Source organism: Eretmochelys imbricata, chromosome 1 (genome assembly GCF_965152235.1).
Source record: "Eretmochelys imbricata isolate rEreImb1 chromosome 1, rEreImb1.hap1, whole genome shotgun sequence".
NCBI classification, from domain to species: domain Eukaryota; kingdom Metazoa; phylum Chordata; order Testudines; family Cheloniidae; genus Eretmochelys; species Eretmochelys imbricata.
This window is the reverse complement of record NC_135572.1, coordinates 114429018-114456444: the sequence shown is the minus strand read 5'-3', so window position 1 is coordinate 114456444 and position 27427 is coordinate 114429018. Positions and strand designations below refer to the sequence as shown.

The following is a 27427-nucleotide window of genomic DNA, read 5'->3' as shown; positions in this document are numbered from 1 at the left end:
AGATGGAGTGGATCAAAACAAGAAATAGACCAGATTTGGTTTGTACTCATTTGCTTCTCCCCCCTCCCCCGTCTAGGGGACTCATTCCTCTAGGTCACACTGCAGTCACTCACAGAGAAGGTGCAGCGAGGTAAATCTAGCCATGTATCAATCAGAGGCCAGACTAACCTCCTTGTTCCAATAAGAACAATAACTTAGGTGCACCATTTCTTATTGGAACCCTCTGTGAAGTCCTGCCTGAAATACTCCTTGATGTAAAGCCACCCCCTTTGTTGATTTTAGCTCCCTGAAGCCAACCCTGTAAGCCGTGTCATCAGTCGCCCCTCCCTCTGTCAGAGCTACGGCAGACAATTGTTCCGTGCCTTTTTTCTGTGCGGACGCCATACCAAGGCAAGCATGGAGGCCGCTCTGCTCACTTTGGCAATTAAGAGCACATTAAACACCACACGCATTATCCAGCAGTATGTGCAGCACCAGAATCTGGCAGAGCGATACCGGGGAAGGAGGCGACGTCAGCGCGGTCACGTGAGTGATCAGGACATGGACACAGATTTCTCTGAAAGCATGGGCCCTGCCAATGCATGCATCATGGTGCTAATGGGGCAGGTTCATGCTGTGGAATGCCGATTCTGGGCTCTGGAAACAAGCACAGACTGGTGGGACCGCATAGTGTTGCAGGTCTGGGACGATTCCCAGTGGCTGTGAAACTTTCGCATGTGTAAGGGCACTTTCATGGAACTTCGTGACTTGTTTTCCCCTGCCCTGAAGCGCATGAATATCAAGATGAGAGCAGCCCTCACAGTTGAGAAGCGAGTGGCGATAGCCCTGTGGAAGCTTGCAACGCCAGACAGCTACCGGTCAGTTGGGAATCAGTTTGGAGTGGGCAAATCTACTGTTGGGGCTGCTGTGATGCAAGTAGCCCACGCAATCAAAGATCTGCTGATATCAAGGGTAGTGACCCTGGGAAATGTGCAGGTCATAGTGGATGGCTTTGCTGCAATGGGATTCCCTAACTGTGGTGGGGCCATAGACAGAACCCATATCCCTATCTTGGCACCAGAGCACCACGCTGGCGAGTACATAAACTGCAAGGGGTACTTTTCAATAGTGCTGCAAGCCCTGGTGGATCACAAGGGACGTTTCACCAACATCAACGTGGGATGGCCGGGAAAGGTACATGACGCTCGCATCTTCAGGAACTCTGGTCTGTTTCAAAAGCTGCAGGAAGGGACTTTATTCCCAGACCAGAAAATAACTGTTGGGGACGTTGAAATGCCTATATGTATCCTTGGGGACCCAGCCTACCCCTTAATGCCATGGCTCATGAAGCCGTACACAGGCAGCCTGGACAGTAGTCAGCAGCTGTTCAACTACAGGCTGAGCAAGTGCAGAATGGTGGTAGAATGTGCATTTGGACGTTTAAATGCGCGCTGGTGCAGTTTACTGACTCGCTTAGACCTCAGCGAAACCAATATTCCCACTGTTATTACTGCTTGCTATGTGCTACACAATATCTGTGAGAGTAAGGGGGAAACGTTTATGGCGGGGTGGGAGGTTGAGGCAAATCGCCTGGCCGCTGGTTACGCGCAGCCAGACACCAGGGCGGTTAGAAGAGCACAGGAGGGCGCGGTACGCATCAGAGAAGCTTTGAAAACAAGTTTCATGACTGGCCAGGCTACGGTGTGAAAGTTCTCTTTGTTTCTCCTTGATGAAACCTCCCGCCCCTTGGTTCACTCTACTTCCCTGCAAGCTAACCACCCTCCTCTCCTCCCTTTAATCATTGCTTGCAGAGGCAATAAAGTCATTGTTGCTTCACATTCATGCATTCTTTATTCATTCATCACACAAATAGGGGGGTGACTACCAAGGTAGCCCAGGAGGGAAGGAAAATGCCACACAGCACTTTAAAAGTTTACAACTTTAAAATTTATTGAATGCCAGCCTTCTTTTTTTTGGGCAATCCTCTGTGGCGGAGTGGCTGGTTGGCCGGAGGCCCCCCCACCGCGTTCTTGGGCGTCTGGGTGTGGAGGCTATGGAACTTGGGGAGGAGGGCGGTTGGTTACACAGGGGCTGTAGTGGCAGTCTGTGCTCCAGCTGCCTTTGCTGCAGCTCAACCATACACTGGAGCATACTGGTTTGGTCCTCCAGCAGCCTCAGCATTGAATCCTGCCTCCTCTCATCACGCTGCCGCCACATTTGAGCTTCACATTGTGATGATAGGACGATTGACATCCTTATAATCTGCTTCCCCTGCTCCCTTCCCTAATAGCCATATTAAATTCATTCAGCTTTCGGATCTATATGAGATTTATCTGTCAGTGCAGTTCTGTAAACACAACCTGGTAACTGAAAATCAAGATTATTTGTTTCTGCTTCTTACATCAGCAACTAGAACTTATTTGGCAGTTCAGCTAATGATGTGTGAGACAAAATGGAAAATAACCGATCCACTTATAGCTATATCTTCTCTGCAATGCTGGCAGAAAGAAAAATGTTTATCAGTAAACTCAGCACATTTGACTGAGAAGATACATAAGGCGCACACATTGTAAAAGATTAATTTTACAATCTAGTCTAACAGAACTTTAAAGCAATCTGTATCTAATGATATAGAATACTTTTCTTGGTGTGTTCATGATACAGTATTATTGGAATCATTTTCCCCAATAAATAGTAACTGTTGATGAGTTTGACAGTGAATATGTTGAGTCATGTATGCTTATCATAAAATAGCTCTTCTATGTCTGAATGGAATTCTTATTATCAGCAATAGATAGTGAAGACTGTACGTACTTCCCAAGTTTGATTTACCATCTTGTAATGGAATGCGTTCCAGTGGATCTTAGCAAATCACACCATGCCATTCTAACTCCTCTGCTGGTGAACTTTTAACTTGAAACTCTAGCAGAGAGCTCGGCAAGCCTGGCTAACTGATGTGAAACTGTGGAAGTAAATCACTTTGCTGGGAACAAGGGGAAGTCCCGCATATTGTTTCTCACAACTTTATTGTCTGCAGCTTCTCTGCACTGTAGCAGTTGATTTTTTTTAAATAAGGATTAAATTAATTGGATTTCCAATTATGGAAAATATGGAATTCCAAAACAGAGCTCACTCCTATATGATTCCAGAGAATGAAGAAGTTCCACACAGGGGTATTCATGATGTCCATAATACCAATGGAAATGAAGGCGAGAAAGCAGTGTCAAAATTACAACGTAGGCACAGTGACATAAAAGTATACAAAGAATTTTGTGACTTTTATGCAAGATTGTAAGTTCACTTTTTCAGGTTGGGATGTTACTGTGGTAAAATCATTTTAAAATCTGAAGTTGGTTTTTTTTCAGTGAAATTTCATGTAGAATGTGTTTGAACCACTCTCTAATGTAAACCTTACTATTCCTATGATATATTTCTAGTTTTGATCTCTACTAAAACTTGCAACAGTTGCTGTAAACAAAACCATACTTTAATTTCAGTAAGTTTTATTTCAATTACACGTATTAGATTGGATTTGTAAAATATAGATTGGATCTGTAAAATAGACTATGTGCTCTGTGAGACTTCTGATTTTAGGTTCTGTAAGTTATGGGGGAAATGTATACTGTCCCATTGGTAACAATAGAAAACCATTCTACATTCATCAGTAGTGCTATAGGAATACATATTTCTCAAAGGAAAGTGAAGAAATATTTGTGCATTTTTTGGGAGAAAGGAGGGTTATAAGGCTTTGTTTTGCTTGAAGCTGTAATTTTCCAAGTTTCTTCATTTTATGCTGTTGCCTAGATTATTTCATATCTGACAAATGCTGAAAGTTGAATTCTAAGCTGTAGTCTTCTTTTATCATGCTTAGTATTCAAGAGCTGTTGAGCTCTAAAGAAAGGTCACAGTTTATATTGTGATCAATATTCGCGTCAAATCCAGTTTATTCTGTTATTGGGTATGACAAATTAAGCGATTCAGTTCTCTTCCATAAAGCACAATGGTTTTGATGGAAATAGATTGTGGAGAAAGGCAGTTAGATATGCAGCTTAAACACAGCTGTTTGCTCCAAGCATTTATTTTTGTAAATGTTTGACTGAAACCCCTGTGGGATAAAATGTTCTTGGTTTAATACTCTTTGTCAGGGATTTTGTTCATGCAGGTATCTCTCTGGAAGACCCCTTTTTCTGTAAAGTGCTGTAGAATAGAAAAAAGCAGCCGATTAATAATAACTAGTCAGGTCTTTCTTTAACCAGGGGTTAGCCTTTTGTGTGGTACAACAGGATAAGGAATAGAGCAGCTTTCAACTATTTAATCAAATGTATACTTGCTAGTACTTTGTATCAGATTGTTCCTGCACAAAGTGCTGAGCATCCTCCAATTCCTATTAATGGGAAATTAATGGGAGTCACGGGCACTCAGCACCTTGTGTGGGATTGAGCCTTTTATATTTATAGATAGAGCATGATTTTTTTTCTGAACAATAAAATGTTTATTTTTGAAGAATAAAATAGAGATTGTTTTCTAAATTTCTGATTAAGTGTTTGGATCAAATCAGATTACCAACAAATTAGAATACCTGAAATTGTTCTTGTATACACTCTAGAACATGTTTTATTAACATTTGTGAGATATTGTAAAAATTAAGAGTTGTCCTGTGCATTCTCCATTTTACAGATAAGTATTTAGTACAAAACTTAGTCTCAAAGACTTAAGTTTTGAGAATTTAGATTGAAGCAAGAAAGCCTCTTGCAGTGTGAAAAATCAAGCATGGAATTTGAAATTTTAGAGGAGTTCCTCATTTGACTGCAAAGGAGCTGTGTTGATTTATTGCAGATGAGGATTTGTCCTTAAAAGTTAGAGTTTAGTCCCTCTGATATTTGCAAATGTTGTATTATAATGTTATTACTACATGCCTTTAAGAAGCACACCCAAGCATTATTTGGAAGTTTTCCTAATCTCTTATTCAAATTCTATGTAGCTTCAAGTCATTTTTCAAAATGGATAAGTCTAAAGAACACTTTTTACCATGTACCATTCCTTACCTCTTGATTATTTCTGCCATAGCAGTTATGTTAAATATGTTCTATCCTTTTTATTGATGCCTCAGATATTTTGAATTGGTTTTGAATTGATATTCACTTTCAGAGCAATATTCTTGCTTTGATCTCAGATAGGGAAACATCTTTAATTACTGATGAAATTGGCTCTTGTCTTCCATAATCATTGTAATTGTTTATTTCCATTTTCTTTCTTGTAGTGGTTGATTGAATGAAAATATAACCTATTTTTTTCCCCTCATACAAGCCTGAACATACATTTTTGACCAAAATTTCTTAGAATAGGGTGCTGCTTTGAGTAAAAGAATTGAAACATCTCACAACTTTTTCCTCCATTAAGGGACTGCTGCAACTCCCATTATAGTCAGTGGAAAGATTTCCATGACTTCAGTGGAAGTTTGATCGGGACAGTTGGCTTTTCAAAAGACAAATGAAATCAAATCAGTGGAACTGAGTGTTTCCTTTTTCTTTATCCCCTCATTTTAGAAAAGATCAACAATCTCTTTTTGGTTTGTTTTTTGTTACAGTAATATGGCAAATGCTCTTGCAAATGCCATATGTGAGCGCTGCAAAGGGGGCTTTGCACCTGCTGAGAAGATTGTTAACAGCAATGGTGAACTGTACCATGAACAGTGTTTTGTGTGTGCCCAGTGCTTTCAGCAGTTCCCTGAAGGGCTCTTTTACGAGGTAAGGTGTTTAAAATGTTTTTCTCCCATGAGTTTCTTGGCTTTTATTTTCTATAATGTACAAATGATAAATACTGATAGTTCATTTGTTTATAAAATATTATCACAGAATGGTAGGAGCATTCTTTGAAAAGAAATATCCAGCAGAGGCAGAAAGAAGTAGAGACATTTCTAGTTTTGCCTTTAAAGACACATTATGGGACGTTTCTATGACACGTACATAATGTGGGAGTGGAGGAGTTTTGCCTATAAAGACACATTATGTACGTTGTACTGGAAGCACGCAGAAAACACAGCTACTAAAATGAAATGTAATGTAGAGAGTAAAATCCTGACCCTATTGACTTCATTATGGCCAGGATTTCACCCAGAGTGTTTCTATTAGAGATGAGCCCATGTCGTGCTGTTCAGATTCAGATTTGAATGTACCGAGAGTATGATGGGATTTGGATCAGGTATACTACTTCAGGACCATTTCTAATAAGGTTTAGCATTTTAAACTAATAAAACTAAAACAATTCTGAGTTAATGCTTTGCTCATTCCATTGTATTATACTGTCAGAACTTGTATCACTTTTGTTATGCAGTTCCTTGGCATAACAATCTGGGGATATTCTAAATCAATTGTTAAACATTGAATTTAAGGGCGCTTTAGCATATTTTTCTAAAATGTATGTTCTCTCAGGTCAAATGTATATTTTAATCCAATTTTCCCAACCTCTTTTCTCTTTCATGGGGATTCAGGCTGCGGGTGGGCTATTTTCACCTAGTACAAAGTGACCTTAGAAACAGCTTTTGACCAGTCTAGAAAATATTGAGTGATTTGTGTAGGACAGGCTAACGCCTGGGAGATAGGCAAGTATTGTCCATACGGTATTTGACAGATGAGGAATGGAGGCTTAGAAAGTTTGAGAAGGATTTTTCAAAGTGCCTAACTCTCTTGTGCATTTCTGAAAATCCTATTCTAAGTGACTTTCCATGGCCACACAGGAAGTCTGTGGCCACAATGGGACTAGAACTCAGATTTCCTTCATCCCAGTCCCGTGCTTTTGCCACGAGGCAATCCTAGCCCAATTACAGCCGTTAAATACTGGTCCATTATAGATACTTCTATTTAATGGTTATTTTATGTCTTAGTTTATATATAATAACCCTTTATTCACCACTTTAAATGTATGGGGCACTTTACAAAATGGATAAAGGTAGGGTCACTGCCCAAATGCTTACAATCCCGTGTAATCACATAAAATACCTAGAGCAGCATCATGGAAAGATTTATGTCACATTACAATCTCAGAATGGAATAAACCAGCTCTTACTAACCTATTCACATTGTCTAGCACTTCTAAGGTGCTTCAGACATGATGCAGTGTGAAAAGAAGCAATATTATTATTTCAGTTAACACTCTTGCCATGTCCCCCGGCCCTTCCTGTTTTCCTGTACAGTCAGAATCTTTGGACTTTCCACCAAACGCATCTCTTGCATCTTTATTTTCACTGGTTCTATTTCTAATTCAAGAGTGAAGGAGATACAACTGGAGGTGAGCTGGGCTATTGAGTGGAGTAGTGGGAGCAGGAGCTTGGTTTCAGAGCAGCGCAAACAGCTAGGTAAGGAGGGGAAAAGCATCCGGAAGCAGGAGGATGCCTGATTGTGAGGGGGAAAAGAGTACTGAGAACTATAGGGCTGCAAAAGCAGAGGTAGGGAAAGGCAAGCCTGGGCAGAGGTGGAGAAGTGGATGGGAAAGAGACAGTCAAGCACAGAGAAATAAATAACAGAGTGAGGCAAGGCTACTGGGAGAAGGGAAGGAGAACAGGTTTGAAGAGGCAATTGGGTAGAAGCCATTAACTGGGACTTGATCAGGATGAGATCTATATCTGGGGCATACTGTAGTAGCTGCCAGAAGGTATCTGGAAGGAGTGCGTGCAGCATACTGGCTGGTAGGAGAGGAGACTGGGGCAAGCTGATTGCTGTGAGCTTGCTGAGAATTTGTTATTCTTTGGCTGGCTTGAGGATCCAATCCTGCAGGAATTCTGCAAATCCTCAGATGTTGGAGCAGTTCTTGGGTATCATTTTAGTAGCACAGTAGAAAAAAGGGCTTAAATCACAACTCAGCCTATGTTCACACCTAACTCAAAAAGGTTAAAATCCCTTTAGTGCTCACACACAGCCATATGTGAATAGTCTCAAAGAGCATAAGCAAGTGCCCCTGTGTTGTTTGGATGTATCTAGGCTCTTTGCATCAACAATGAAGCAAATGCCTCTCCCCTCCCCCATTATCTATTTAATGTCTCCCTTAACATTCTTGTCTCTGGTGTGAAAGCACAGATTGTCTGGCCAAGCTGGAAGAAAGACAGGAGCCAATGGATGTGGTTTATTCATAGATTCTAAGGCCAGAAGGGACAACTGTGATCATCTAGTCCAGGGGTGGGCAAACTACGGCCTGCGGGCCGGATCCGGCCCCTCGGGGCTTTGGATCCGACCTGCGGGATTGCCGCCCCTGTGGCACCGCTCCGGGAAGCGGCCACACCACGTCCCTGGGGCCCCGAGGGGTGGAGGTGGGGGGTGGGGGCAGAGAGCTCTGCACGCTGCTCTTAGAATCATAGAATATCAGAGTTGGAAGGGACCTCAGGAGATCATCTGGTCCAACCCCCTGCTCAAAGCAGGCACAATTCCCAATTTTTTTTTCCCCCCTCAGAGATTGAACTCACAACCCTGGGTTTAGCAGGCCAATGCTCAAACCACTGATCTTGCCTGTGGGTACCTTCCCCAAAGCTCCCATTGGCCAGGAACGGGTTAGTGTGGCCAGTGGGAGCTTCGGGGGAGGTACCCACAGGTGAGGGAAACACGCAGAGCCCTCTGCGCCCCCCCTCTCCTCCACAGTGTTACCATACACACTGTTTGTAACACCCATTGTTTCATGTTCTCTGTGTGTATATGTATCTTCCTACTGTATTCTCCACTGAATGCATCTGATGAAGTGAGCTGTAGCTCACAAAAGCGTATGCTCTAATAAATTTGTTAGTCTCTAAGGTGCCACAAGTACTCCTTTTCTTTTTGCGGATACAGACTAACACGGCTACTACTCTGAAACCTGTAAAATGAGGATAATTCTTAGCTAGGAAGGGCATGTGATGATGAACTTGTCTGTGAAACTTTGGAAGAATGTGCTATAGAAGGACAAAGTATTATTAAAATATTGGGGATGAGACTTCAAAGAATGGGTGCTTAAGTTAGGCACATACGGCATTATCTTGCATCACTGAACTCAAGGTTACCATTGCCGTTGATTTCAATGGGAACAGGATCAGAGCCCTAAATCCTTATTGAGGTTCGTAAGTAAGTGGCCCAATTTTTCAAAGCACCCATCAGTTTCATTTTTGAAAATTTGATTCACATATTTCGGAGCCTAACTGGGGCACATATTTAAAGGGGAAAAAAGTCTTGGTCTTTGTGTTTGGACGTTATTGCCTTCTTTGAGGCAACAATTGTTGCTCTTCGGGCATTTTAAAAAAATCTGCAGCCAACACTTGTAGAACATTTAAAAGCAATTGTCATGCAAGGGTATGGAACTGAGTAACTGACATGTGAGCAATATCAAGGTAACTTGGTGCAAGTTACTCATTCTTCCTTCACTATGAACACATTTTGCATTTGAGACATGCTTGCAAAATTGTTACGAAAATTTACCAGTGGAGGCACAAATTCTACTAACCTCAATTTACAATATTTTAAAGAAATCAATATTTTACTTGCTTGTTTCCCCCCCCCAAATTTGTTTACCGTGTGTGTGGAGTTTTGCAAGGTAGAATCAAGTCAGACTATGGGAAATGCTTCAGGAATGAGTGCTGATTAAGTTAGCTGTTTCAGAGTTTTGTGGCTGATAATGTGGCACTCCCTAAATTAGTAGATTACGGCCCAATCCTTAAAACATTTCCACACAGGTGCAACATTATTTACACAAGTAGTCTTATTTAAATCAAGTAGAGTAGTGATGTGGAATGCAGCTAATGTTGGTACATTGATTACTTGTGTGAGTACTATTTGCAGTGTTTGTACAATATGGTTTCAATCCGAGGACCCAATTCTGCACTTAATGGAGGAGTAAAATCTTTAGCAGAAGCCACGAAGAAGACTCTGCTGTCTTCCTCTTTAACTGCGATATAGCAAGGTTTCTCCTGAGAGAAGTAGCTGCTTTGCCTGCTAGTTCACAACTACATTTAAGTGCCCTTACCACAACTCAATTAAATTTTATAAAATAGGTACACTAACCATCACATTTTTATCTAATATGTATTTAAACACCCATATTTTAACCAAGCTTTATACCAAAGATTTTTTTCATAATTCATGAACTAATTTCATCTAGTCATATACCTAAGTGCATTCTGTATTAACAGGAAAAAGAGCAGAACATTACCGCAGCCAGCTCCAGGAAGACCTCCACTCACTGTGCAGCCACAGGGGTTAAAAAGCAAACAAAATGTTAAGATACATATGGAATGGAGACTAACTGGAGAGTAAAATAATGCCAGTGTATAAACCAATGGTATGCCCTCATCTGGAATACTATGCGCAGATTGGATCGGATAAGGATAAAACAAAAATAGAGGGAGTTCAGGCATGGGTGCTGAGATTGATCCGAGGCATGGATAAGCTCTCATACGTAAAGATATTGAAAAGACTGGCATGTTTATCAGAGAGATGTGCTAGGATTTTCAGAAGAGCCCCAGGAGCTAGAACTTCAGTGGGATTTCAGTGTCTAACTTTCCTAGGCTCCTTTGAAAATCCTAGCTGAGATGAATGAGAGAGGACCTGATAAATGTGTAGAAAACAATGACTGGTACAGAGAAGATAGATTAGGAACTTCTGTTCACCCTGTCTGATACTGTGAGACATTAAATGAAATTGAAAGACAAATTCAAATCTTGTAAAGGGAATTATATTTTCACACAATGCAAAACTAGCTTGTGGAACTCACTGCAATCTCCTTGAGGCCAGAAGCTGAGAAGGAGTCCAAAAAGGATTAGACTTTTATGGATAGGAAGAATATCCAAGTTATAATAGTAATTATACGGTAAAAGAAATACCCCGAGGAATTTTGGAAGGGATATAAACCGTTAACATGTTGTAGGGCATAATATAACCTCTACTGTTGGGGAATAGGAGTAAACTTTCCCTGGGGCACCTTACACCATAACTAACTACTGCAGGGTTTCTTGAACCTTGTTCTGAACCATCTGGTACTGGTCCCTGTTGATGACAGAATACTGTACTAAGTTGACCACTGTTCTGATCCAGTCTCGTAATTTGGCAATTCCTATATTTCTGTGTTCCTGTTATTAGAAACAAGTATGACAGATTTTTGGAGTCCATCTAGATTTAAAATTATATATAACTGAACACCCTCAATTTTAAATATATTATATATATTTAAAATAGCCATTAAATTAACCCTATGCAATACGAATTCTCTAATCAACTTACATGTTAAAAATAAAGCAAAACAAAATAAAAAAATTAAAATCTTAGTAAACTAAGCAGCATCTGTTGTGCATCTTGTTAAACTGCCATCTTCACAATAAATCCTGAGTTGTACAGTTTATATTATTGAATGCTGGATGCAGGATCAGAAAAGGTGGGTAATATGCATTTATTTTGTGGATTTCTAATAGTGCACTACAGTGCTGCACTTAATTATATGTTACCAGCTGCTTCATTATTCAGTTTATTTTTACTTTTTCTGCAAATGAAATATTCCTTTTGTTACAAGTCAGAAACTTAGGAGTTAACGGGATATTTCTGGTTAACAGCAGGCTACCTCTTTTTATATAGTTCAAGTGTGTTGCTCACTTTGAGCCTTTTAAGGTATGGGCCCTCAACCTCATTATAGACTCACCCCACTAGTGTGAAGAAATAGAGGCCCTATAATGTTTACTATGGTTTGATGCACTCTTGTGTTCTGTGTATGACAGAGCCATTGAGCTTCGTTATGCTACACAGAACAGTTCTGTGCACTCGAGTTCCCTTGTGCATCTAGCTTTCACTTCCAATTAGCAGGAGGATAGACTGAACATGAGAGTTCCTTCAGGCCTGAGCTCAATAGAACCTCCCAGTGTCTTGTTTGATCTCAGGAGCTCTAAAGAATAATTTTCCAGTCCTGGGTGGTGGTCCATGAATGCCTGTCAGCTTTATTTTGCTCTTGTCAAAGCATCTGTTATAGGGATACAAATACGTGCTAATTGGTCCAACTTAAAAATAAACCATACGAATTCCTACTACTGCTACCAGCAGAGAGTATCTCTGCAGACATTTTTCTACCAAATGCTCTTTTTAGGTGTTTCTATATCTGAGGAAGAACACAATTTCCCAAATAGAGAGAGACAGGAATAAATTACTTTTGTGTCCCCTTCTTGTGTATGGACCAGACCACTTGCAGTGATTCTGGAAACATACTTTCTCCTGGGATCTTTCTGGAGCACAAACTGCTTGATCGATAATGATTTGTCAAGTTTGCAGTATATTTGAAAGATCTAAGGTTGTCTGTAGAGTAATATTTCCTGAAAGCAGGGTTGCAAAAGTGCTTACACTTTTTATTAAGATGGCCACCATCCAAGTCATGCTTTACACCAGGCCTGTAACAGTCTGGAATTCCCTACGGGTCTAGGAGTCCTGCATTCCTCGCCAGGTGGACAGAAATGTAGGATCACAGCTAAAGGCACTATGTCAACTTGAAAATCACATTTCTGAGAATCAGAAAACTTTGTACCTACTATAGTGACAAACTAACAAGTAAGATTACAAAAACCAAAAGAGATGGGGAAGAAGAGTCTCCTCTACTTTTTTCAGCAGTCTCTTGTTGGAGTCAGTTTTTGAAGTTTTTTTGTTGTAATATTGCGACTTTTAGGTCTGTAATCGAGTGACCAGAGAGATTGAAGTGTTCTCCGACTGGTTTTTGAATGTTATAATTCTTGACGTCTGATTTGTGTCCATTTATTCTTTTACGTAGAGACTGTCTGGTTTGGCCAGTGTATGTGGCAGAGGGGCATTGCTGGCACATGATGGCATATATTACATTGGTAGATATGCAGGTGAACGAGCCTCTGATAGTGTGGCTGATGTAATTGGGCCCTATGATGTCCCCTGAATAGATATGTGGACACAGTTGGCAACGGGCTTTGTTGCAAGGATAGGTTCCTGGGTTAGTGTTTTTGGTGTGTGGTTGCTGGTGAGTATTTGCTTCAGGTTGGGCGTATGTAGATTTGCGTGCAGTGGCAATGATCCCCAAACAGAGTTAACATGTATAGATAGAGCTCCATTGTATCACTCAATAACACAAAACAGGAAGCATTCAGATTTCATACTCTTATATGTTCATGTCCAGATCCTTTCCAACTCTTATACATAATCTGTTTTATAGCATTATGCTGTATGACGTTACTGAGTGTTTGGCATATTTGATTTGTGCTAACATCAGACAGGTTGGATGACTCACTGTAGAACACTGGCTTTTCATTTCTAGTGCCCCCAGTGACGTTCAGCATGAGAACTAAGCTTGGGATCTCAAGTTGATAGTGGAGAGCAGTCTGCATCATAAAATCGCCACCCTGCTAGACAGTTCAGTGTGACTCACCCTGCTGTATAATGGTTCATAAAGATAAAAATTCTCTGATCCTTAGAGAATCATAATAGAGTAATATACAGGAGCTAATGTGTAAATGTTATACTATTCCTAATTTATGCTTAATATTCACTGTTTGTTTTGTTTTTTAGTTTCCAGTTGAAAATGCTTCCTATTGACTCCATTTTAATGGTTGTCTCAATTTGTAAAATACTGAACATTTTATAGTAAACATAATGAGATGTCTAGTTTTAACATAGTTAGCATTTGCATCTGGTTACGATGGATCGGCAACCTTTCAAAGAAGAAGAGCCATTTTTTGTTTTTGTCTTTGACCAAAATATTTCGAGACCCGCATCACACGCAAAGCTCCTTGTAGAGTTAGAATTTATCAACTAATAATAATTGAATATATTAAAATTATCCCCACTCACCAATACTTCTAATGTGACTTCTGCCATTTGATTTGAATATAAACAGGAGGGGGCTCTGGGCTGGGGTAAGGGATTGAGGTGCAGAAGGGGGCTGTGGGGTCTGGGAGGAAGCTTGGGTACAGGAGGTGGTTCTGAGCTGGGTCAGCGGGTTGGGGTGTGGGAGGGGGTGCGAGGTGCAGGCTGTGGCTGGGGGGTGCTTACCACAGGTGGCTCCCATCTAGCGATGAAGCAGGGCTCTGGCCCCACGCTTCTCCCGGAACCGGCTGGCACGTTTCTGCATGCCCCTGGTTCAGGGGAGGCAGCTGTGCACACTGCCTCTGCCCCCAGCACTGTCCTCACAGCTCCCATTGGTGGGGGCAGTGGCGGATTAAAGATTTTGCTGCCCCTAGGCCCTGAAATAATTGCTGTCCCAGCTCACCTCCACTCCGCCTCCGCCTCCTTCCCTAAGCGCGCTGCCGGGTCCTGCTTCTCCCCGCTCCCTGCCAGTGCTTGTGCGCGAAACAGCTTTGCGAAGGAGCGGGGAAGAGGCGCGCTCAGGAGAGGAGGCGGAGCCGGGGCGGGGATTTGGGGAAGCAGACCAATAGGGGCAGGGAGGGGGTGGGGAATGGGGGTGGGGAAGGGGTGGAGTTGGGGCGGGGGCAGAGGGCGCAAACCGGCCCTGAGGGAAGTAGCCTCTGGCTGCTATTATAAATTTGCCGCCCTAGGCCTAGGCCTTGTCGTTAATACGCTGCTGGGCGGGGGCGGTGCTTGTGGGCATGGACAGCGCATGGAGACCTGCTGGCCCCCTCCCCCCAAAGGGCACGCAGAGACTTGCCAGGAGCCAGCTGCTTCTGGGAGAGGCGTGGGGCCAGAGCCCTGCTGCGCTGCCGGCCAGGAGCTGCCTGTGGTAAGTGCCTCCCAGCCAGAGTTTGCACCTTGCACCCCCTCAAAAAACAGCTGCCCGCAAGGGGGCAGCCAAAGAGTTTCATGCGGCTCTGGAGCCGCAGATTGTTGTCCCCTGGGTTATGAGGTGCCTGAAGGCACCCATACATGAGCAGTTCCTCCCCTTCATTCCAAGCCATGTTTGCCTATATATTATTACAGTAGTTGTTCTACAGCACTACCTTCACTTCCTTGAAATCATTTCCCGTCTGTTTCTGTGAAGACGAGCCTGAACCAGAAAATCACGTCTGAACCACCCTGGACTTTGAGAAAGTTCAGATCTAAATTCAAGCCATGTGTCTAGCCTCAAACTCTGTAACAGGCCAGTTTGAAGCTCCAAATCTAGAACTTTGTTGAGAAAGAGATCAGGTATGAACTTCCTTAGCCTCATCAGTTTTTCAGATTAATTGAATGGAAGTTCTCTTCCTACATTTTTCTGTACGTTATACTACTGAGCTGGAAAGTTGTTTTGCGCAGTAAACTGCAGAGATTTTTGACATGAACATTCTCCTGCACTTATTTCCTCCAATATGTAGCGCCATTCTTTCAGGAAGTGCAGAGTGCAGAGGAGATCAGAGGGGTTCAGGGAAAATGCTTCCTAGTAGGAAAGGCGTTTATAAGTTGATCCAGTAATTCAAAGGTTAATTCCTGCCAGTAGCACTGTATGTTGCATCAGATGTTGTGTATCCTGTCTGACTTAAATATTGTCTGACAAACTGTAAATGATAACAGAGAGCAAAAGCTTTAGACTCTCAGCTTTTTAAAAGCAGAGTTAATACTGTAACAAATAATGTATTGCATGCTTAATGTTAACGTAAGGTAGATAGATTTAGTATGCAAGGGGTTGATCAGTTTGTCTACCACAAAAAATTGTTTCTGTATGTCTCATTTTTGTTATAGCCAAGTCATCTTTTACAGTTTAATTGCATCTGGGAATGATATAGTATTGTGATGGTATGTATATTATTGATGTGAAATGTGAAGTACACTTTTCATTCCTCTAACTTCCAGTTTGTTTCCCATTTTCAGTTTGAAGGAAGGAAGTATTGTGAACATGATTTTCAGATGCTTTTTGCCCCTTGCTGTCATCAGTGTGGTAAGTTTTATACTGATCATTTAATGTAAGTTCAACATATAACCTTGGAAAAGAATGGAATCCTTGTGATTACACCAAGCACACCGAGTCAGACTATTCTGCCAGCCTGAGTTCCCTTTACCTGGCATTGCTGGGATAGGCTCCCCAGCGTTTTCCAGCCAAGCACACAGGCAGGGCCACAGCCCGCTGCACAGAGAGCCAGAGATACGCTCTGGGAAGGCTCAGCTTAAGGAGCTTGCCACAGCACCCAGATGTCCACCCTCCCTTGGAGTACAAAACCAAAATTATAAGAAATTAGCCTCTTCCCTCCAGTGTGGAGGAGGGTATACACAACTTCTCATTCCCCCAGTTAGAAATCATATAATCTGGGTTATATTATAAACTAGAAATAAAGTTATTAACTATAAAAGGTGTATTTTAAGTAGTTAAGGAGGTAGGAGACAGAACAAGGCAGATTACTAAGAAAATAAAACAGAGCACACAAACTAAGCTTACTACACTAAAGAACTGGTTACATGTAAGTTCTCACCCTAAATGTGGTTCTAATAATCTTCACAGGCCAAACGCCCTTCCAGCAGGGTTCAGTTCTTTCCTCCAGTTCAGTTTTCATTGTTTCCAGCAGTCATCTTGGGTTGGGTAGCAGGGGAGAACTGATGACCTGGGTTACCTCACTCCCCACCCTTAAATAGGATTTGCATAAGGCGGGAGTCCTTTGTGTCCTAGTTGGACCCCCTTTTCCTTACAGTGGAAAGTTAAAAGAAGTCCCAAGTAATGTTTTAGTATCATGTGACAAGACCACCTGACTCTGTGGGGCCCTTGTAGCCATTCTTCACAGGCTGACCCACAGGTTCACAGGAAGACTAAGCTTTTTTTACAGTCCATTGTCCTTGTTGATGGGCTATCCGCCCTGTCTGGCTTTTCCATTGTTGTATCTGAAGTGTTGGCAGTGGGCATCCCCCAAAGTAGCACAGTTGAAATACAGATACATAGTCAATATTCCTAATTTCAGATACAGAGATGATACATGCATATAAATAGGATAATCGTATAAATAGTAAATCATAACCTTTCCAATGATATCTCATGTGAGCCATCTTGCATAAAGTATATCTCAGTTATGTCATATTTATATCAAAAGCGTATTTTCATAAAGAATATGGAATGACAATCACACCCTTATTGCCTGCTCCTCCCATAATCGTTTCTCAGCTTTCTTCAACACTGTCCTGTGCATGGAATGCCTTTCCTGAGCTGGTCTGAAAAGTCACTACCCTCCCCTCATTTAAATCTCTCCTGAAGCCTCACTGTTTTCTTGACATCTACAGGAAGCTACTTATTTATCTTATGTGTGAACTGCTTATTTGTATGAAGGGAAGAGGTTGAATGCTGGCAGAGAGGGGCTTATGGACACTATATCTAAAGCTAGGGATTGCTGTGGGCAGAGGGGGTTGAATGGTGGAGGGAAGATGTGGGAAGGGGAATTTAGTGTGTATAACAAACAAACAAACACAAATGTATGACTAACTAGACGGATGACGGAGTTCGTCGTTTCTGTAGGCCAACCACATTGCACAGATGAGAGGCTCAATGCATTCCTCCATTCTCCCCACAAGCTCCTGGTGTGCCGTCCCCCCACCCTAATTCTGCTGCCTTCTTGGTCATCTCTCCCCTTGACAAATCTTTCTGCCTGCAATACCAAATGGATACTGTTTAGATGAACTAAAACACTTGTGACTGGGCAAAGGTAAATGATCTTGCCTGAGCTAGGCACAGTGTGGATGGAGCTACAGTGCAACTCTCGAGTCTCACTCCTACTCAACCAATATAGCTCCTGATCTGAAGGAGCCCCCAATCTTCCAGTCCTAAACCTTCACACCCCCAGTAGTCTGGCAAAGCACCTCAGTCCTGACCAGCAGTTCCATTTGCTGATTCATTTCACCAATGGGATTGAAGCAGGGCTTAAATTCCCCCCAGTATTTCCTGGAGCCTTGAACTTCAGCCTCACAGGAGGCGCTGGGGCATGGGGCTTCTGCCCCGCGGTGCGCTCTGAGGTTTGGGGCTCTGCTCACACCAGGGCTTCTGCAGGTTTCAAAATATTTACTGGAGCGCCCCACTGGATGGCTCCGGCTGAATTTAAGCCCTGGATTGACATATGAAAATGCAATGGACAGAGCGAATAATGACTGGTTGAGTTACCTATGATCTCACAATGCTTCTCTGCCTGGAGCACCATATGGGCATTTGTGTGCAACTCAGGCTTCTTCTTCAAGTGCTGGTCCCTGTCTGTATTCCACTGTGGGTACGCATGCACTCCATGCATCCAGAACTCAGAGAATTTTGATGCACAGGGAGTCATGGCTTCATACTTTAGCGCATCCCAGGGAAGTCCAGTACACCACTGAGGATCTTCCCTTCAGTGAGACTCATCTGTTTAATCAGAAGATGGATAAGTCCTTACACACTTTAAAGGACTCCAGGGCCATCCTCTGCTCCCTGGGCATATATGCACCTACCCTGAAGAGAATATTCCACCTTCAATGATACAGGTAGACTAGATAGACTGATGGCTCAACAGTTCTTCCACCTGAGACCTTATGAGCAACCCCTAATAGTCAGCGAGTTCAAAAGACTTGCTTCATTACACCTTCTGCAGCAGATTCCTCATTCCAATCCCAGCCCTCAGCGAAACGTTATTTTTGACGGGAGCTATCAACCACTAAGTCCAACATGTCCTGACTGCCAGCACACTCCTTGGGGGTCACTAGTACTCCTTTTCAACACCTGGAGTGCAATAACAATGAAGAAATGGTGGTCAGCATTATCCATTCTGGCTGTATAATAGAGTTTGTGCCCTACCTCCTCCAAAACCCCCTTTCCCTCCTCCCTCTCGGAGACCACTTTCATGAGAACATTCTCAGACGAGAAGTGGAATCTCTTACAGCAAAGAGCAATAAAGCGGGTTGCTCTTCAGTACCAAATAAGTGTTTTTTACTTGACGTATTTCCCAGTTTCCAGAAAGAAAGGCAGTTGGAGATCTAGTCTTGACCACCACCATCTCAACCGCTTTATTTGCAAACTCAGGTTTTGCATGATCATGTTGGCATGGTAGTTCAATCTCTGGAAAAAGACAAGTGGTTTACAGCTCTTAACATGAAGGATGCCTACTTTTACATGGACATCCACCATGCCCCACTCATCAGTGCTTTCTCAGATTCATAGTCACCGCCACTCACTTTCACTACAGAGTACTCCCTTTCAGCATTGCTACCTTCCCCAGGGTCTTTACCAAGGTGTTCTCTGTCAAAGCAGTCTATATCAGATGCTGTGATTTCACCATCTTCCCTACCTCGATGACTGGCTCCTTGTCAAGAGATCACGCCAAGAGGCCAGGTGACAGTTGCTACAACTCCTCTCCTCTCTGGGGATTAGCATAAATGCCAAAAAATGTGTTCTTATCCCTAAACTTTGGACTTCATTGGGGCATCCTTAAGTTTAATCATGCAGGGGCTTACTTTCCAAGAGACAGATTTCAGGCTATGAATGTTATCATGGACCAGTTTATAACCAAGCCCAGGGTGCCTGTCAAGATCTGTCTTTCTCTCCGAGGCCATATGGCCTCATGCATATGTCATGCCTTTTGCAAGACTCCACCTTGTTGCCTACAAGCGTGGCTTCTGACTTTGTACTTACCAAACCTACAGTGCACGAGCACCTAGTGACTGTTACCACCAAAGTGATATTGTTCCTGTCATGGTGGAAAAATCCCCATCAGGTTTGTGTCGGTGTTCCTTTCCTCGCCTTCATACCAGAAAGGGTGATGATTGCCGACACATTTCTGTTGAGTTGGGGAGCTTACATGGACAACCGTACAGCACAAGACACCTAGACATCTCAAGAATCACATTCAATTCACATCAGTGTTCTAGAGCTATGAGCGGTTTGACAGGCTTGCAAAACCTTTCTCCCGTTCATTCAGTTTCACCATGCCGACAATATCACAACTGTCTTTTAGATCAGCAATCGGAGGCACGAGATCTGCCCCTAAGTGTGCAGAAATGGTCAGTCTGTGGAACTGGTGCATCAGCAGTCGGATTACCCTGTCAGCAGTCTGCCTCTGAAGGAACCAGAACGTGTGTCTCAGCAGACACTTTGCAAGTCGATCACAAGTGGGAGCTACACAACTCTGTGATGAACAATATTTTCGCTCTGTGGGGGGGACCTATTTACCTCCACCAGGGACCTATTTACCTCCCAAACAAAGAGGAAATGCTACGTATACTGCTCCAAAAAAGCCTTTGGTCACCACTCACAAGGCAATGCTTTACTCCTTCCATGGTCAGACCATCTGAACTATGTCCTCCTGCCACTACCACTCCTGCCTCAAGATTTGCACACGATTTGACAGGACAATGCATGAGTTATTCTTATTGCCCCCAACTAACCCAGAAGTTTTGATTCCTGAACCTCCTACGCATGTTATTTTTGGGTACTGATCATTATTCCTATGTTTCTCAATCTTCTGACTCAGAGGAATGGCAAAATCAGGCATCCCAACCCACATCTGCTTCCTCCCAGAGCTTGGTTTGTGGATGGGCATCATGCTTAGAGCAATTGTGTTCTGAAGCTGTTCAGAATGTCCTTTCTAATAGTAGGAAGGATTCCACTAGAAAATATTACCTAACCAAGCCATCTGGGCATATCAAAGATGTATTTCTCTAGAATCCACAGATATTCCTCTCATTCTGGACTCTATTCTTTCTATGCAGACAACAAGATTGTAAGTTCCTCATGGGTTCATTTGGCAACCATCTGCCTTCATGGGGCTACTCGATCTTTGCGCACTCTCCGGCTAGCAAATTCTGGAAAGGTCTAATCAGAACCTTTCGGCCTATCAAAAAGTCTATTCCTCAGTGGGACTTGAACCTTGTTTTCTCAGTGCTCACTAAGCCTCCATTTGAAACATTAGCTTCTTGCTTCATGTCTCTCCTATCCATGAAGGTCACATTCCTCGTAGCCATCACCTCAGCCAGGTGGTTTGGTGAGCTTGGGGCATTGATGGCAGATCCTCCTTACACTATATTGCATAAGGACAAGCTTCCATTACATTTGTACCCTAAATTCACCCCCAGTCTGAGTTTCACCTGAACTAGCCTATCCGCTTACCTGCATTTGTCCCAAAACTTCACACATCCTCAGAAGAAAGGAGGCTCCATTCCCTCAGTGTTTGGAAAGCCTTAGCCTTTCATAATCTGAAAACAATCAGGAAATCCTCTGGACTATTTGTCACCATAATGGACAGGGCCAAGGGTCAGGTTATATTCTCTCAAAGAATCTCAAAATGGATGTTGGCCTGCATGTAGACAACTGATATCAGAGCAAATCTTCCCCCTCCTCATGGGGTAAGAGCTCATTCCGCAAGAACGCAAGCAACATCTATGGCTTCTTTTCAATAGGGGTGCCTCTACTTGATAATTGTAAGGCAGCTACATGGCACTCAGTCCACACATTTATTAGACGCTGTGCCGTGGCACCTCTGCTGATGCATCTTTTGGAACAGCAATCCTTTGTTTGGCTCTGCCATCTACAACCTCTCACCCTCCTATTTGAGTACTTCTTGTCAATCACCCACAGTGGAAAACACATAGGAATCAGCACTCAGAAGAACCTCCAGTTACTAAATATAAGTAACTTTTTTTTCCAGTTTTTCTGAGTGTCAGTAAAATTAGACGTGGTCTTCAAAAGTTACCATGTTAGACAGACCAATAGAGAAATGACATCAAGTTGAGTGTGAGGCCTCATTTTGCTTGGCCAGCAAGAAGTGCATCTATCATCACATGATTTGTGTTGTATCCCATTCACTCATCCTTCAGTAGATGGTATGCTCTTCAGAGCCGGGGCTGAGTCTTTCTTTGCATTTGTAAAGTGCCTAGAGTCTTTTGGGAACTACTGGAGTATAAATAAAAACAAAAATCCTGCTAATCTGCTGGTTTACTCAGAGAAGAAAGGAGAAAGTAATTAGGAAAAAGTCATGCAGAATAAAGAACTGCATGAATACCAAAACAGCATAAGAGATCAGATGACTGAAAAAGGTGAGGGATGGAAAAAGAAAAACTCAGATATACAGAAAATGAAGTGTATGAAGAAGGGTGGGTAAATGAAGTGTTAGCTAGAAGGGGAAGTGCTTTGTTAGTAAGGGAATTTGCTTTGGATTTTTAGCCAAGAATAAGGTTGAGAACCAGAGCCCCTGGAGCCATATACCTGAACCCGCAAGCTGGGAGTTTTTGGTTTTTTTTACTTTGTCTGATACAGTGTTACTTAAAGCACTTTGGTATTTAGAACAACTTTTGTTTTATTTTTTAACATCCAGATATTTTATTTACCTACAGGTGAGTTCATTATCGGTCGTGTTATTAAAGCTATGAATAATAGCTGGCATCCAGAATGCTTCTGCTGTGACATCTGCCAACAAGTACTGGCAGATATTGGATTTGTCAAGAATGCTGGCAGGTAGATCTTCACCCCCTTCTGTATTGGTCGTAAGCAAAATGAAGTGATGATGGGGTTTACAGTTTATTAAGGCTTCTAAAAATCTTCAGCTGACATGATGTAACCTCTTTAATAAAACACAGTTAAAGGAGTAACTAAAGTATCTCTGTTTACGTGTAAGGTGCCCTTATGGGGCAGGGGTTCAAGCAAGTCTGATCTGCAGAGAACACAGCTCAAAAATGAAATGTAAATATTAAATATTGATTTTTTTTTTTAATACTTACAAAAACATTTAAAGAATGTTCCACTACACCTTCAGACTTTCCATCAAGGTCACCTTCTGGGTATATCTGTTACCTTACGTCACTGAGTGCCAGTGGTACTTTGAGATATAATAGGGGAGAACATTTTCAAAGTAGTGTACCAGAGATAGATAAATGTACCCCATTAATTCTTTTACATGATGTCAGATTTTTTCTGGTGTGATTCCAGCAACTTATGCGTCACAGCCAGTGGTGCTGAGATACTAAAAATTTAGATAAAAGTGTATACACCTACCTTGCACCACTTTGGAATTCTGATGGCACCTCTCCAGAATAAAGTGCATTGCTACAAGTCAGTGCTTTTTATTTTCTGTTTTAATGCTTTTTTGTGTGTGAATTTTACCTGACTGAGATGATTTTATATTAGGGAGCCTGGAAAAAGCAGTAGTTTGGTTCATACGTAAAAATGTTGCTCTTCTTTGCAAGCTCTTTCAAGGCCATTGTGGGCCACATTGTGATACCCTTACTCTGACTTATTAGCAGCACCTTACTCCTGGAGTAGTCCCCTTAAATTCAGTGGGACTATTCCTAGAGTAAGATATTTTTCAATGTGAGTAAATGTCCTGGGCCACTATCTCGCAAACAGAAACATGCTTAACTTTAAGCATGTGACTTCAAATGGTAAAAGTGACATTCGTACATAAGTGTAGAATCAGAGCCTAAGTGAGCATATAGCTTCCCATCTAAACTTCCGTGATTCACAGAGTAAAACACTTGGCAACAAAAATCTTTAGCAAATTCTAATTCCTTTTTTACTTTTACATGTACATTAAATGCAAGAGAACAGAAGAATGAGCCTCTGGGCTGGATGGAAGTAAACTGACTATTTTTTCCCCTCTTTTGAGCTTGGGTTTCTCATAAGGGTACTGTTTATATGATTTATTCAAATAACAGATTGAATTGAGATCCTAATAGATTTTTGTTTGTGTTTTTATTGTGTGGTAAGATTCCAAAAAGTATTTGTCATAAATATAAAGGGAAGGGTAAACACCTTTAAAATCCCTCCTGGCCAGAGGAAAAACCCTTTCACCTGTAAAGGGTTAAGAAGCTAGGATAACCTCGCTGGCACCTGACCAAAATGACCAATGAGGAGACAAGATAATTTCAAAAGCTGGGGGGAGGGATAAACAAAGCCTCTCTCTCTGTCTGTGTGATGCTTTTGCTGGGGACAGAACAGGAATGGAGTCTTAGAACTTAGTAAGTAATCTAGCTAAATATGCGTTAGAGTCTGATTTCTTTAAATGGCTGAGAGTATAAGCTGTGCTGAATGGAATGGATATTCCTGTTTTTGTGTCTTTTTGTAACTTAAGGTTTTGCCTAGAGGGATTCTCTGTGTTTTGAATCTAATTACCCTGTAAGGTATTTACCATCCTGATTTTACAGAGGTGATTCTTTTTACTTTTTTTTCTATTAAAATTCTTCTTTTAAGAAACTGAATGCTTTTTTCATTGTTCTTAAGATCCAAGGGTTTGGGTGTGTGGTCACCTATGCAAATTGGTGAGGATTTTTATCAAACCTTCCCCAGGAAAGGGGGTGTAAGATTGGGGAGGATTTTGGGGGGAAAGACGTTTCCAAATGGACTCGTTCCCACTAACCGGTGTTAGACGTTTGGTGGTGGCAGCGAAAGTCCAAGGGCAAAAAGTAAAATAGTTTGTACCTTGGGGAACCTAGGCTGGTAAAAATAAGCTTAGGAGGTTTTCATGCAGGTCCCCACATCTGTCCCCTAGAGTTCAGAGTGGGGAAGGAACCTTGACAGTATTTATTACTGTCACTGTTTTTTCTCTGTTTTTAGGCATCTTTGCCGTCCTTGTCACAACCGGGAGAAGGCCAGGGGTCTGGGAAAATACATCTGCCAGAAGTGCCATGCCATTATTGATGAACAACCGCTCATATTCAAGAATGATCCCTATCATCCTGATCATTTCAACTGTGCCAATTGCGGGTAATTGTATTTTATAGAAGAAAAAAACCTTAAGAAAATGCTGATTTTCATTTGTTTTGTCTGTTTAAATCTAAAGTCAGCTGTATTGATGTAATCCACATTATCAGAGTGTGATTCTTTGTCCCCTCTAGTAGCTAGACCATGTACGGAAGTTTGAGTCTGCCATTACCTCTGGGCTCATGGATTTGATCCTTTAGCTCAAACAGTAGAGGCTCCTAGATTACAGAAATCTGGGGTTCAGTCCTCTCTCAGACAAGCTTTAATGAAAGCTGAGGTTCTGGAGAACAAGATGGTATCTTGGGAGAGGTTGTAGTAACATTGTGTGTATTTCCAATTCTATCTCTGGGCACAGATGAGGGTTTCAGTAGTGAGGAAAGGACAGATTTTGGTAATACTACAAGAAACAGAAGTGACCAGATTTACTGAGAGACTGGATGCAGGGGAGAACAGGAGAGAGGAGCTGAAGATGACACTAAGGTTGCATTCCTTGGAGGATAATCCAGTTACAAGTGACAAAAGAGATAGAGGATGAAGTGGAGAGGAATTAAGAGGAAAGATGAGAATTTCATTTTGGAAAGAGATTGAGTCTGAAATGGTGATAGAAGATGTGAGACTGGACAGAACCTCACCTCATGCAATCCTTTAAAATAATCGAACCATTTGTAACAGTGAGGGTAATAAACCACTGGAACAGTGTTCTGGTTCACTTGAAATGGTCTCAGACTTATCAGTGATCTGATTTACAGACACTCATGTATGTATGGCACATAATATTGACTAGGATTTAAGATTATAAGCATTGTGGTCTGAAGGAATTAAAAAGTCAAAGTGCCCAAAACCGTAGGCTGAATGAACTGCTATTTAGCAGTAATCTTAATTATAAACTAAGAAATCTCAGTGAATTTTCTATTTTTCTTCACTTGTTTAAAAAAAATAAAAAGTGCAGCCCCTTCACCTCCCCCACTTGCTTCCCTCTTTTGCTGCTTAACTTATTCCTCTGCCTCCTCTAGTTTTTAAAAGCAAATTGTAAATTCTTCCCTATTCTTTCTTTGAAACAATGTGTCTTCAGCTGTGGCAGCTGGTCCTTGTCTTCAGGGCTGAACCACTTCCCCAATTTTTACAGGCTGTGATGGCAGCTGTGTTGACACTATACAGCAGAACCCCTATAGCTCTTGGGGCAGTTCTGAGGAGAGAGTGTTTCTGCTTCAAATAGCTCCTCGGAGAATCTGTGGATTTTCAAAGTGGCCTCTGCAGCAGCTGGAAAAGGCAATTTTCCATCCCCTGCAGGGACTAAAGCTTGCATGGATATTGTGGGTAAACACAGATTTTCCCCCAGTTTTCCATGTCCTGCACAGAGATGCTGGATTGGAGGTATTATGGGAGATAACACAGGCGCACTAGTTTGTAGCTGACCATCCAGTAATTTGGTGGTAGGGAAGTTTTCACTTTAGATATTTAGTGCCACAGCAAAGATTAGTTTAAAAAGAATCTGTAATCCTAAATCAAGAGCAACCAAATGAGACCATCATTGATTATACAGCTTGAATCTCTCTAGTCTGGCACTCTCCGGTCCGGCAACATCCATGGTCCGGCATGATTTTGTAACATTGTTTGTAAATTGTGTAACAATACTAACACTTTGTTATGAAGAGAGCTGGTAAGCCTTGTCTAGGCAGTGTTGCAAGCATTGTTGCATTTATTCGCCTCCCTGAGATAAAAAATAAAAAGAGACCCGCTCGCTACAATATTGACCTTCCGTGGTTTGGCAAATTCTCTGGTTCAGGACCTGAGGGTCCCGGACTAAAGAGGTTCAACCTGTAGTCCGTTTTAAAGCTTAATTCTGACAATGTCATTTTTACTGTTCTTAATAACATCATTATTCAGATTTATCATCCAATTTAGTGGTTAAAACAAAGAAGCATACAGAGATTCTGAGATAGTAAGAATATACATGACTGTCACATATAGGTGCATATTTTTCTTTATCCCTAAACCCTGTAAAGGCATGCATGATTGACTTGGCCTAGAGCACTAAATTCCAGGCTCAATTACACTGATGTTAATCCACAGGAAATCAGATGACTGTAGTGGATTACACTAGTGTCACTGAGAACAGAAGTTAGCCCAGTGTATCTAGGACCTTGTCTACACTAACGAGGGAAGTCAATCTAAATTACGCTAGTTAAGTTAGGTAAATTATTTAGCTGAAATCGACGTAGCTTAGATCGACTTACAGCGGTGTCTACACCACGGTATGTCGGCGGGAGGCGCTCTCCCATCAGTTTATCCACGTCTTCAATCGCATCAATCGCAGCTGCACCGATTTAGACCATAGTGAAGACAAGCCCTAGATCTTGCAAATGTTCAGTGTAGATGGCATGTAAGAAAATGATGAAACTCTTATAAATCAGATATTTAGAGAAAGTAAAAAACTTAATGCATTATACTTATCACACATCCAGCCAAACATTCAATCTTCAAGATAAAATCCAATGAACCAGGCTATTTTGAACACTAGTGTCCAAATCCCATAATGGAGTGTAAATAAAACTTTTGAAATAAATTCATAAAAATAAAGTCATGCCTTCAAAACCACCCATTAACTAAAATCGTTCTCTGTATTCTCAGATTTTTTGTGATCATGTTTGATTCATTAACTTTTGAACAGGAAGGAACTTACTGCTGATGCTCGTGAGTTGAAGGGAGAATTATATTGTTTACCATGCCATGATAAAATGGGTGTCCCCATCTGTGGAGCATGTAGGAGACCAATTGAAGGACGAGTGGTGAATGCTATGGGGAAACAGTGGCATGTGGAGGTAAATGTCAGAGTGTATTATATTTTATAAATATTGGCATGAATATACTAGGTCTGGAATTT

The 27427-nt window shown here is 41.9% G+C and overlaps 1 protein-coding gene across 10 annotated transcripts in view; it reads left to right on the top strand.

Annotated features, from left to right (window-relative positions):
- LIMS1 (LIM zinc finger domain containing 1) overlaps positions 1–27427 on the top strand; it is a 139075-nt gene that overhangs the window by 93342 nt on the left and 18306 nt on the right. For all 10 annotated transcript variants that reach the window (XM_077814155.1, XM_077814165.1, XM_077814174.1 and 7 more), the window contains 5 exons: positions 5567–5726; positions 15729–15795; positions 22182–22302; positions 24397–24546; positions 27215–27365. In XM_077814155.1, coding sequence (XP_077670281.1) covers positions 5567–5726; positions 15729–15795; positions 22182–22302; positions 24397–24546; positions 27215–27365 — 649 coding nt within the window. Of the gene's footprint in view, positions 1–5566; positions 5727–15728; positions 15796–22181; positions 22303–24396; positions 24547–27214; positions 27366–27427 lie in introns of those variants that run through there.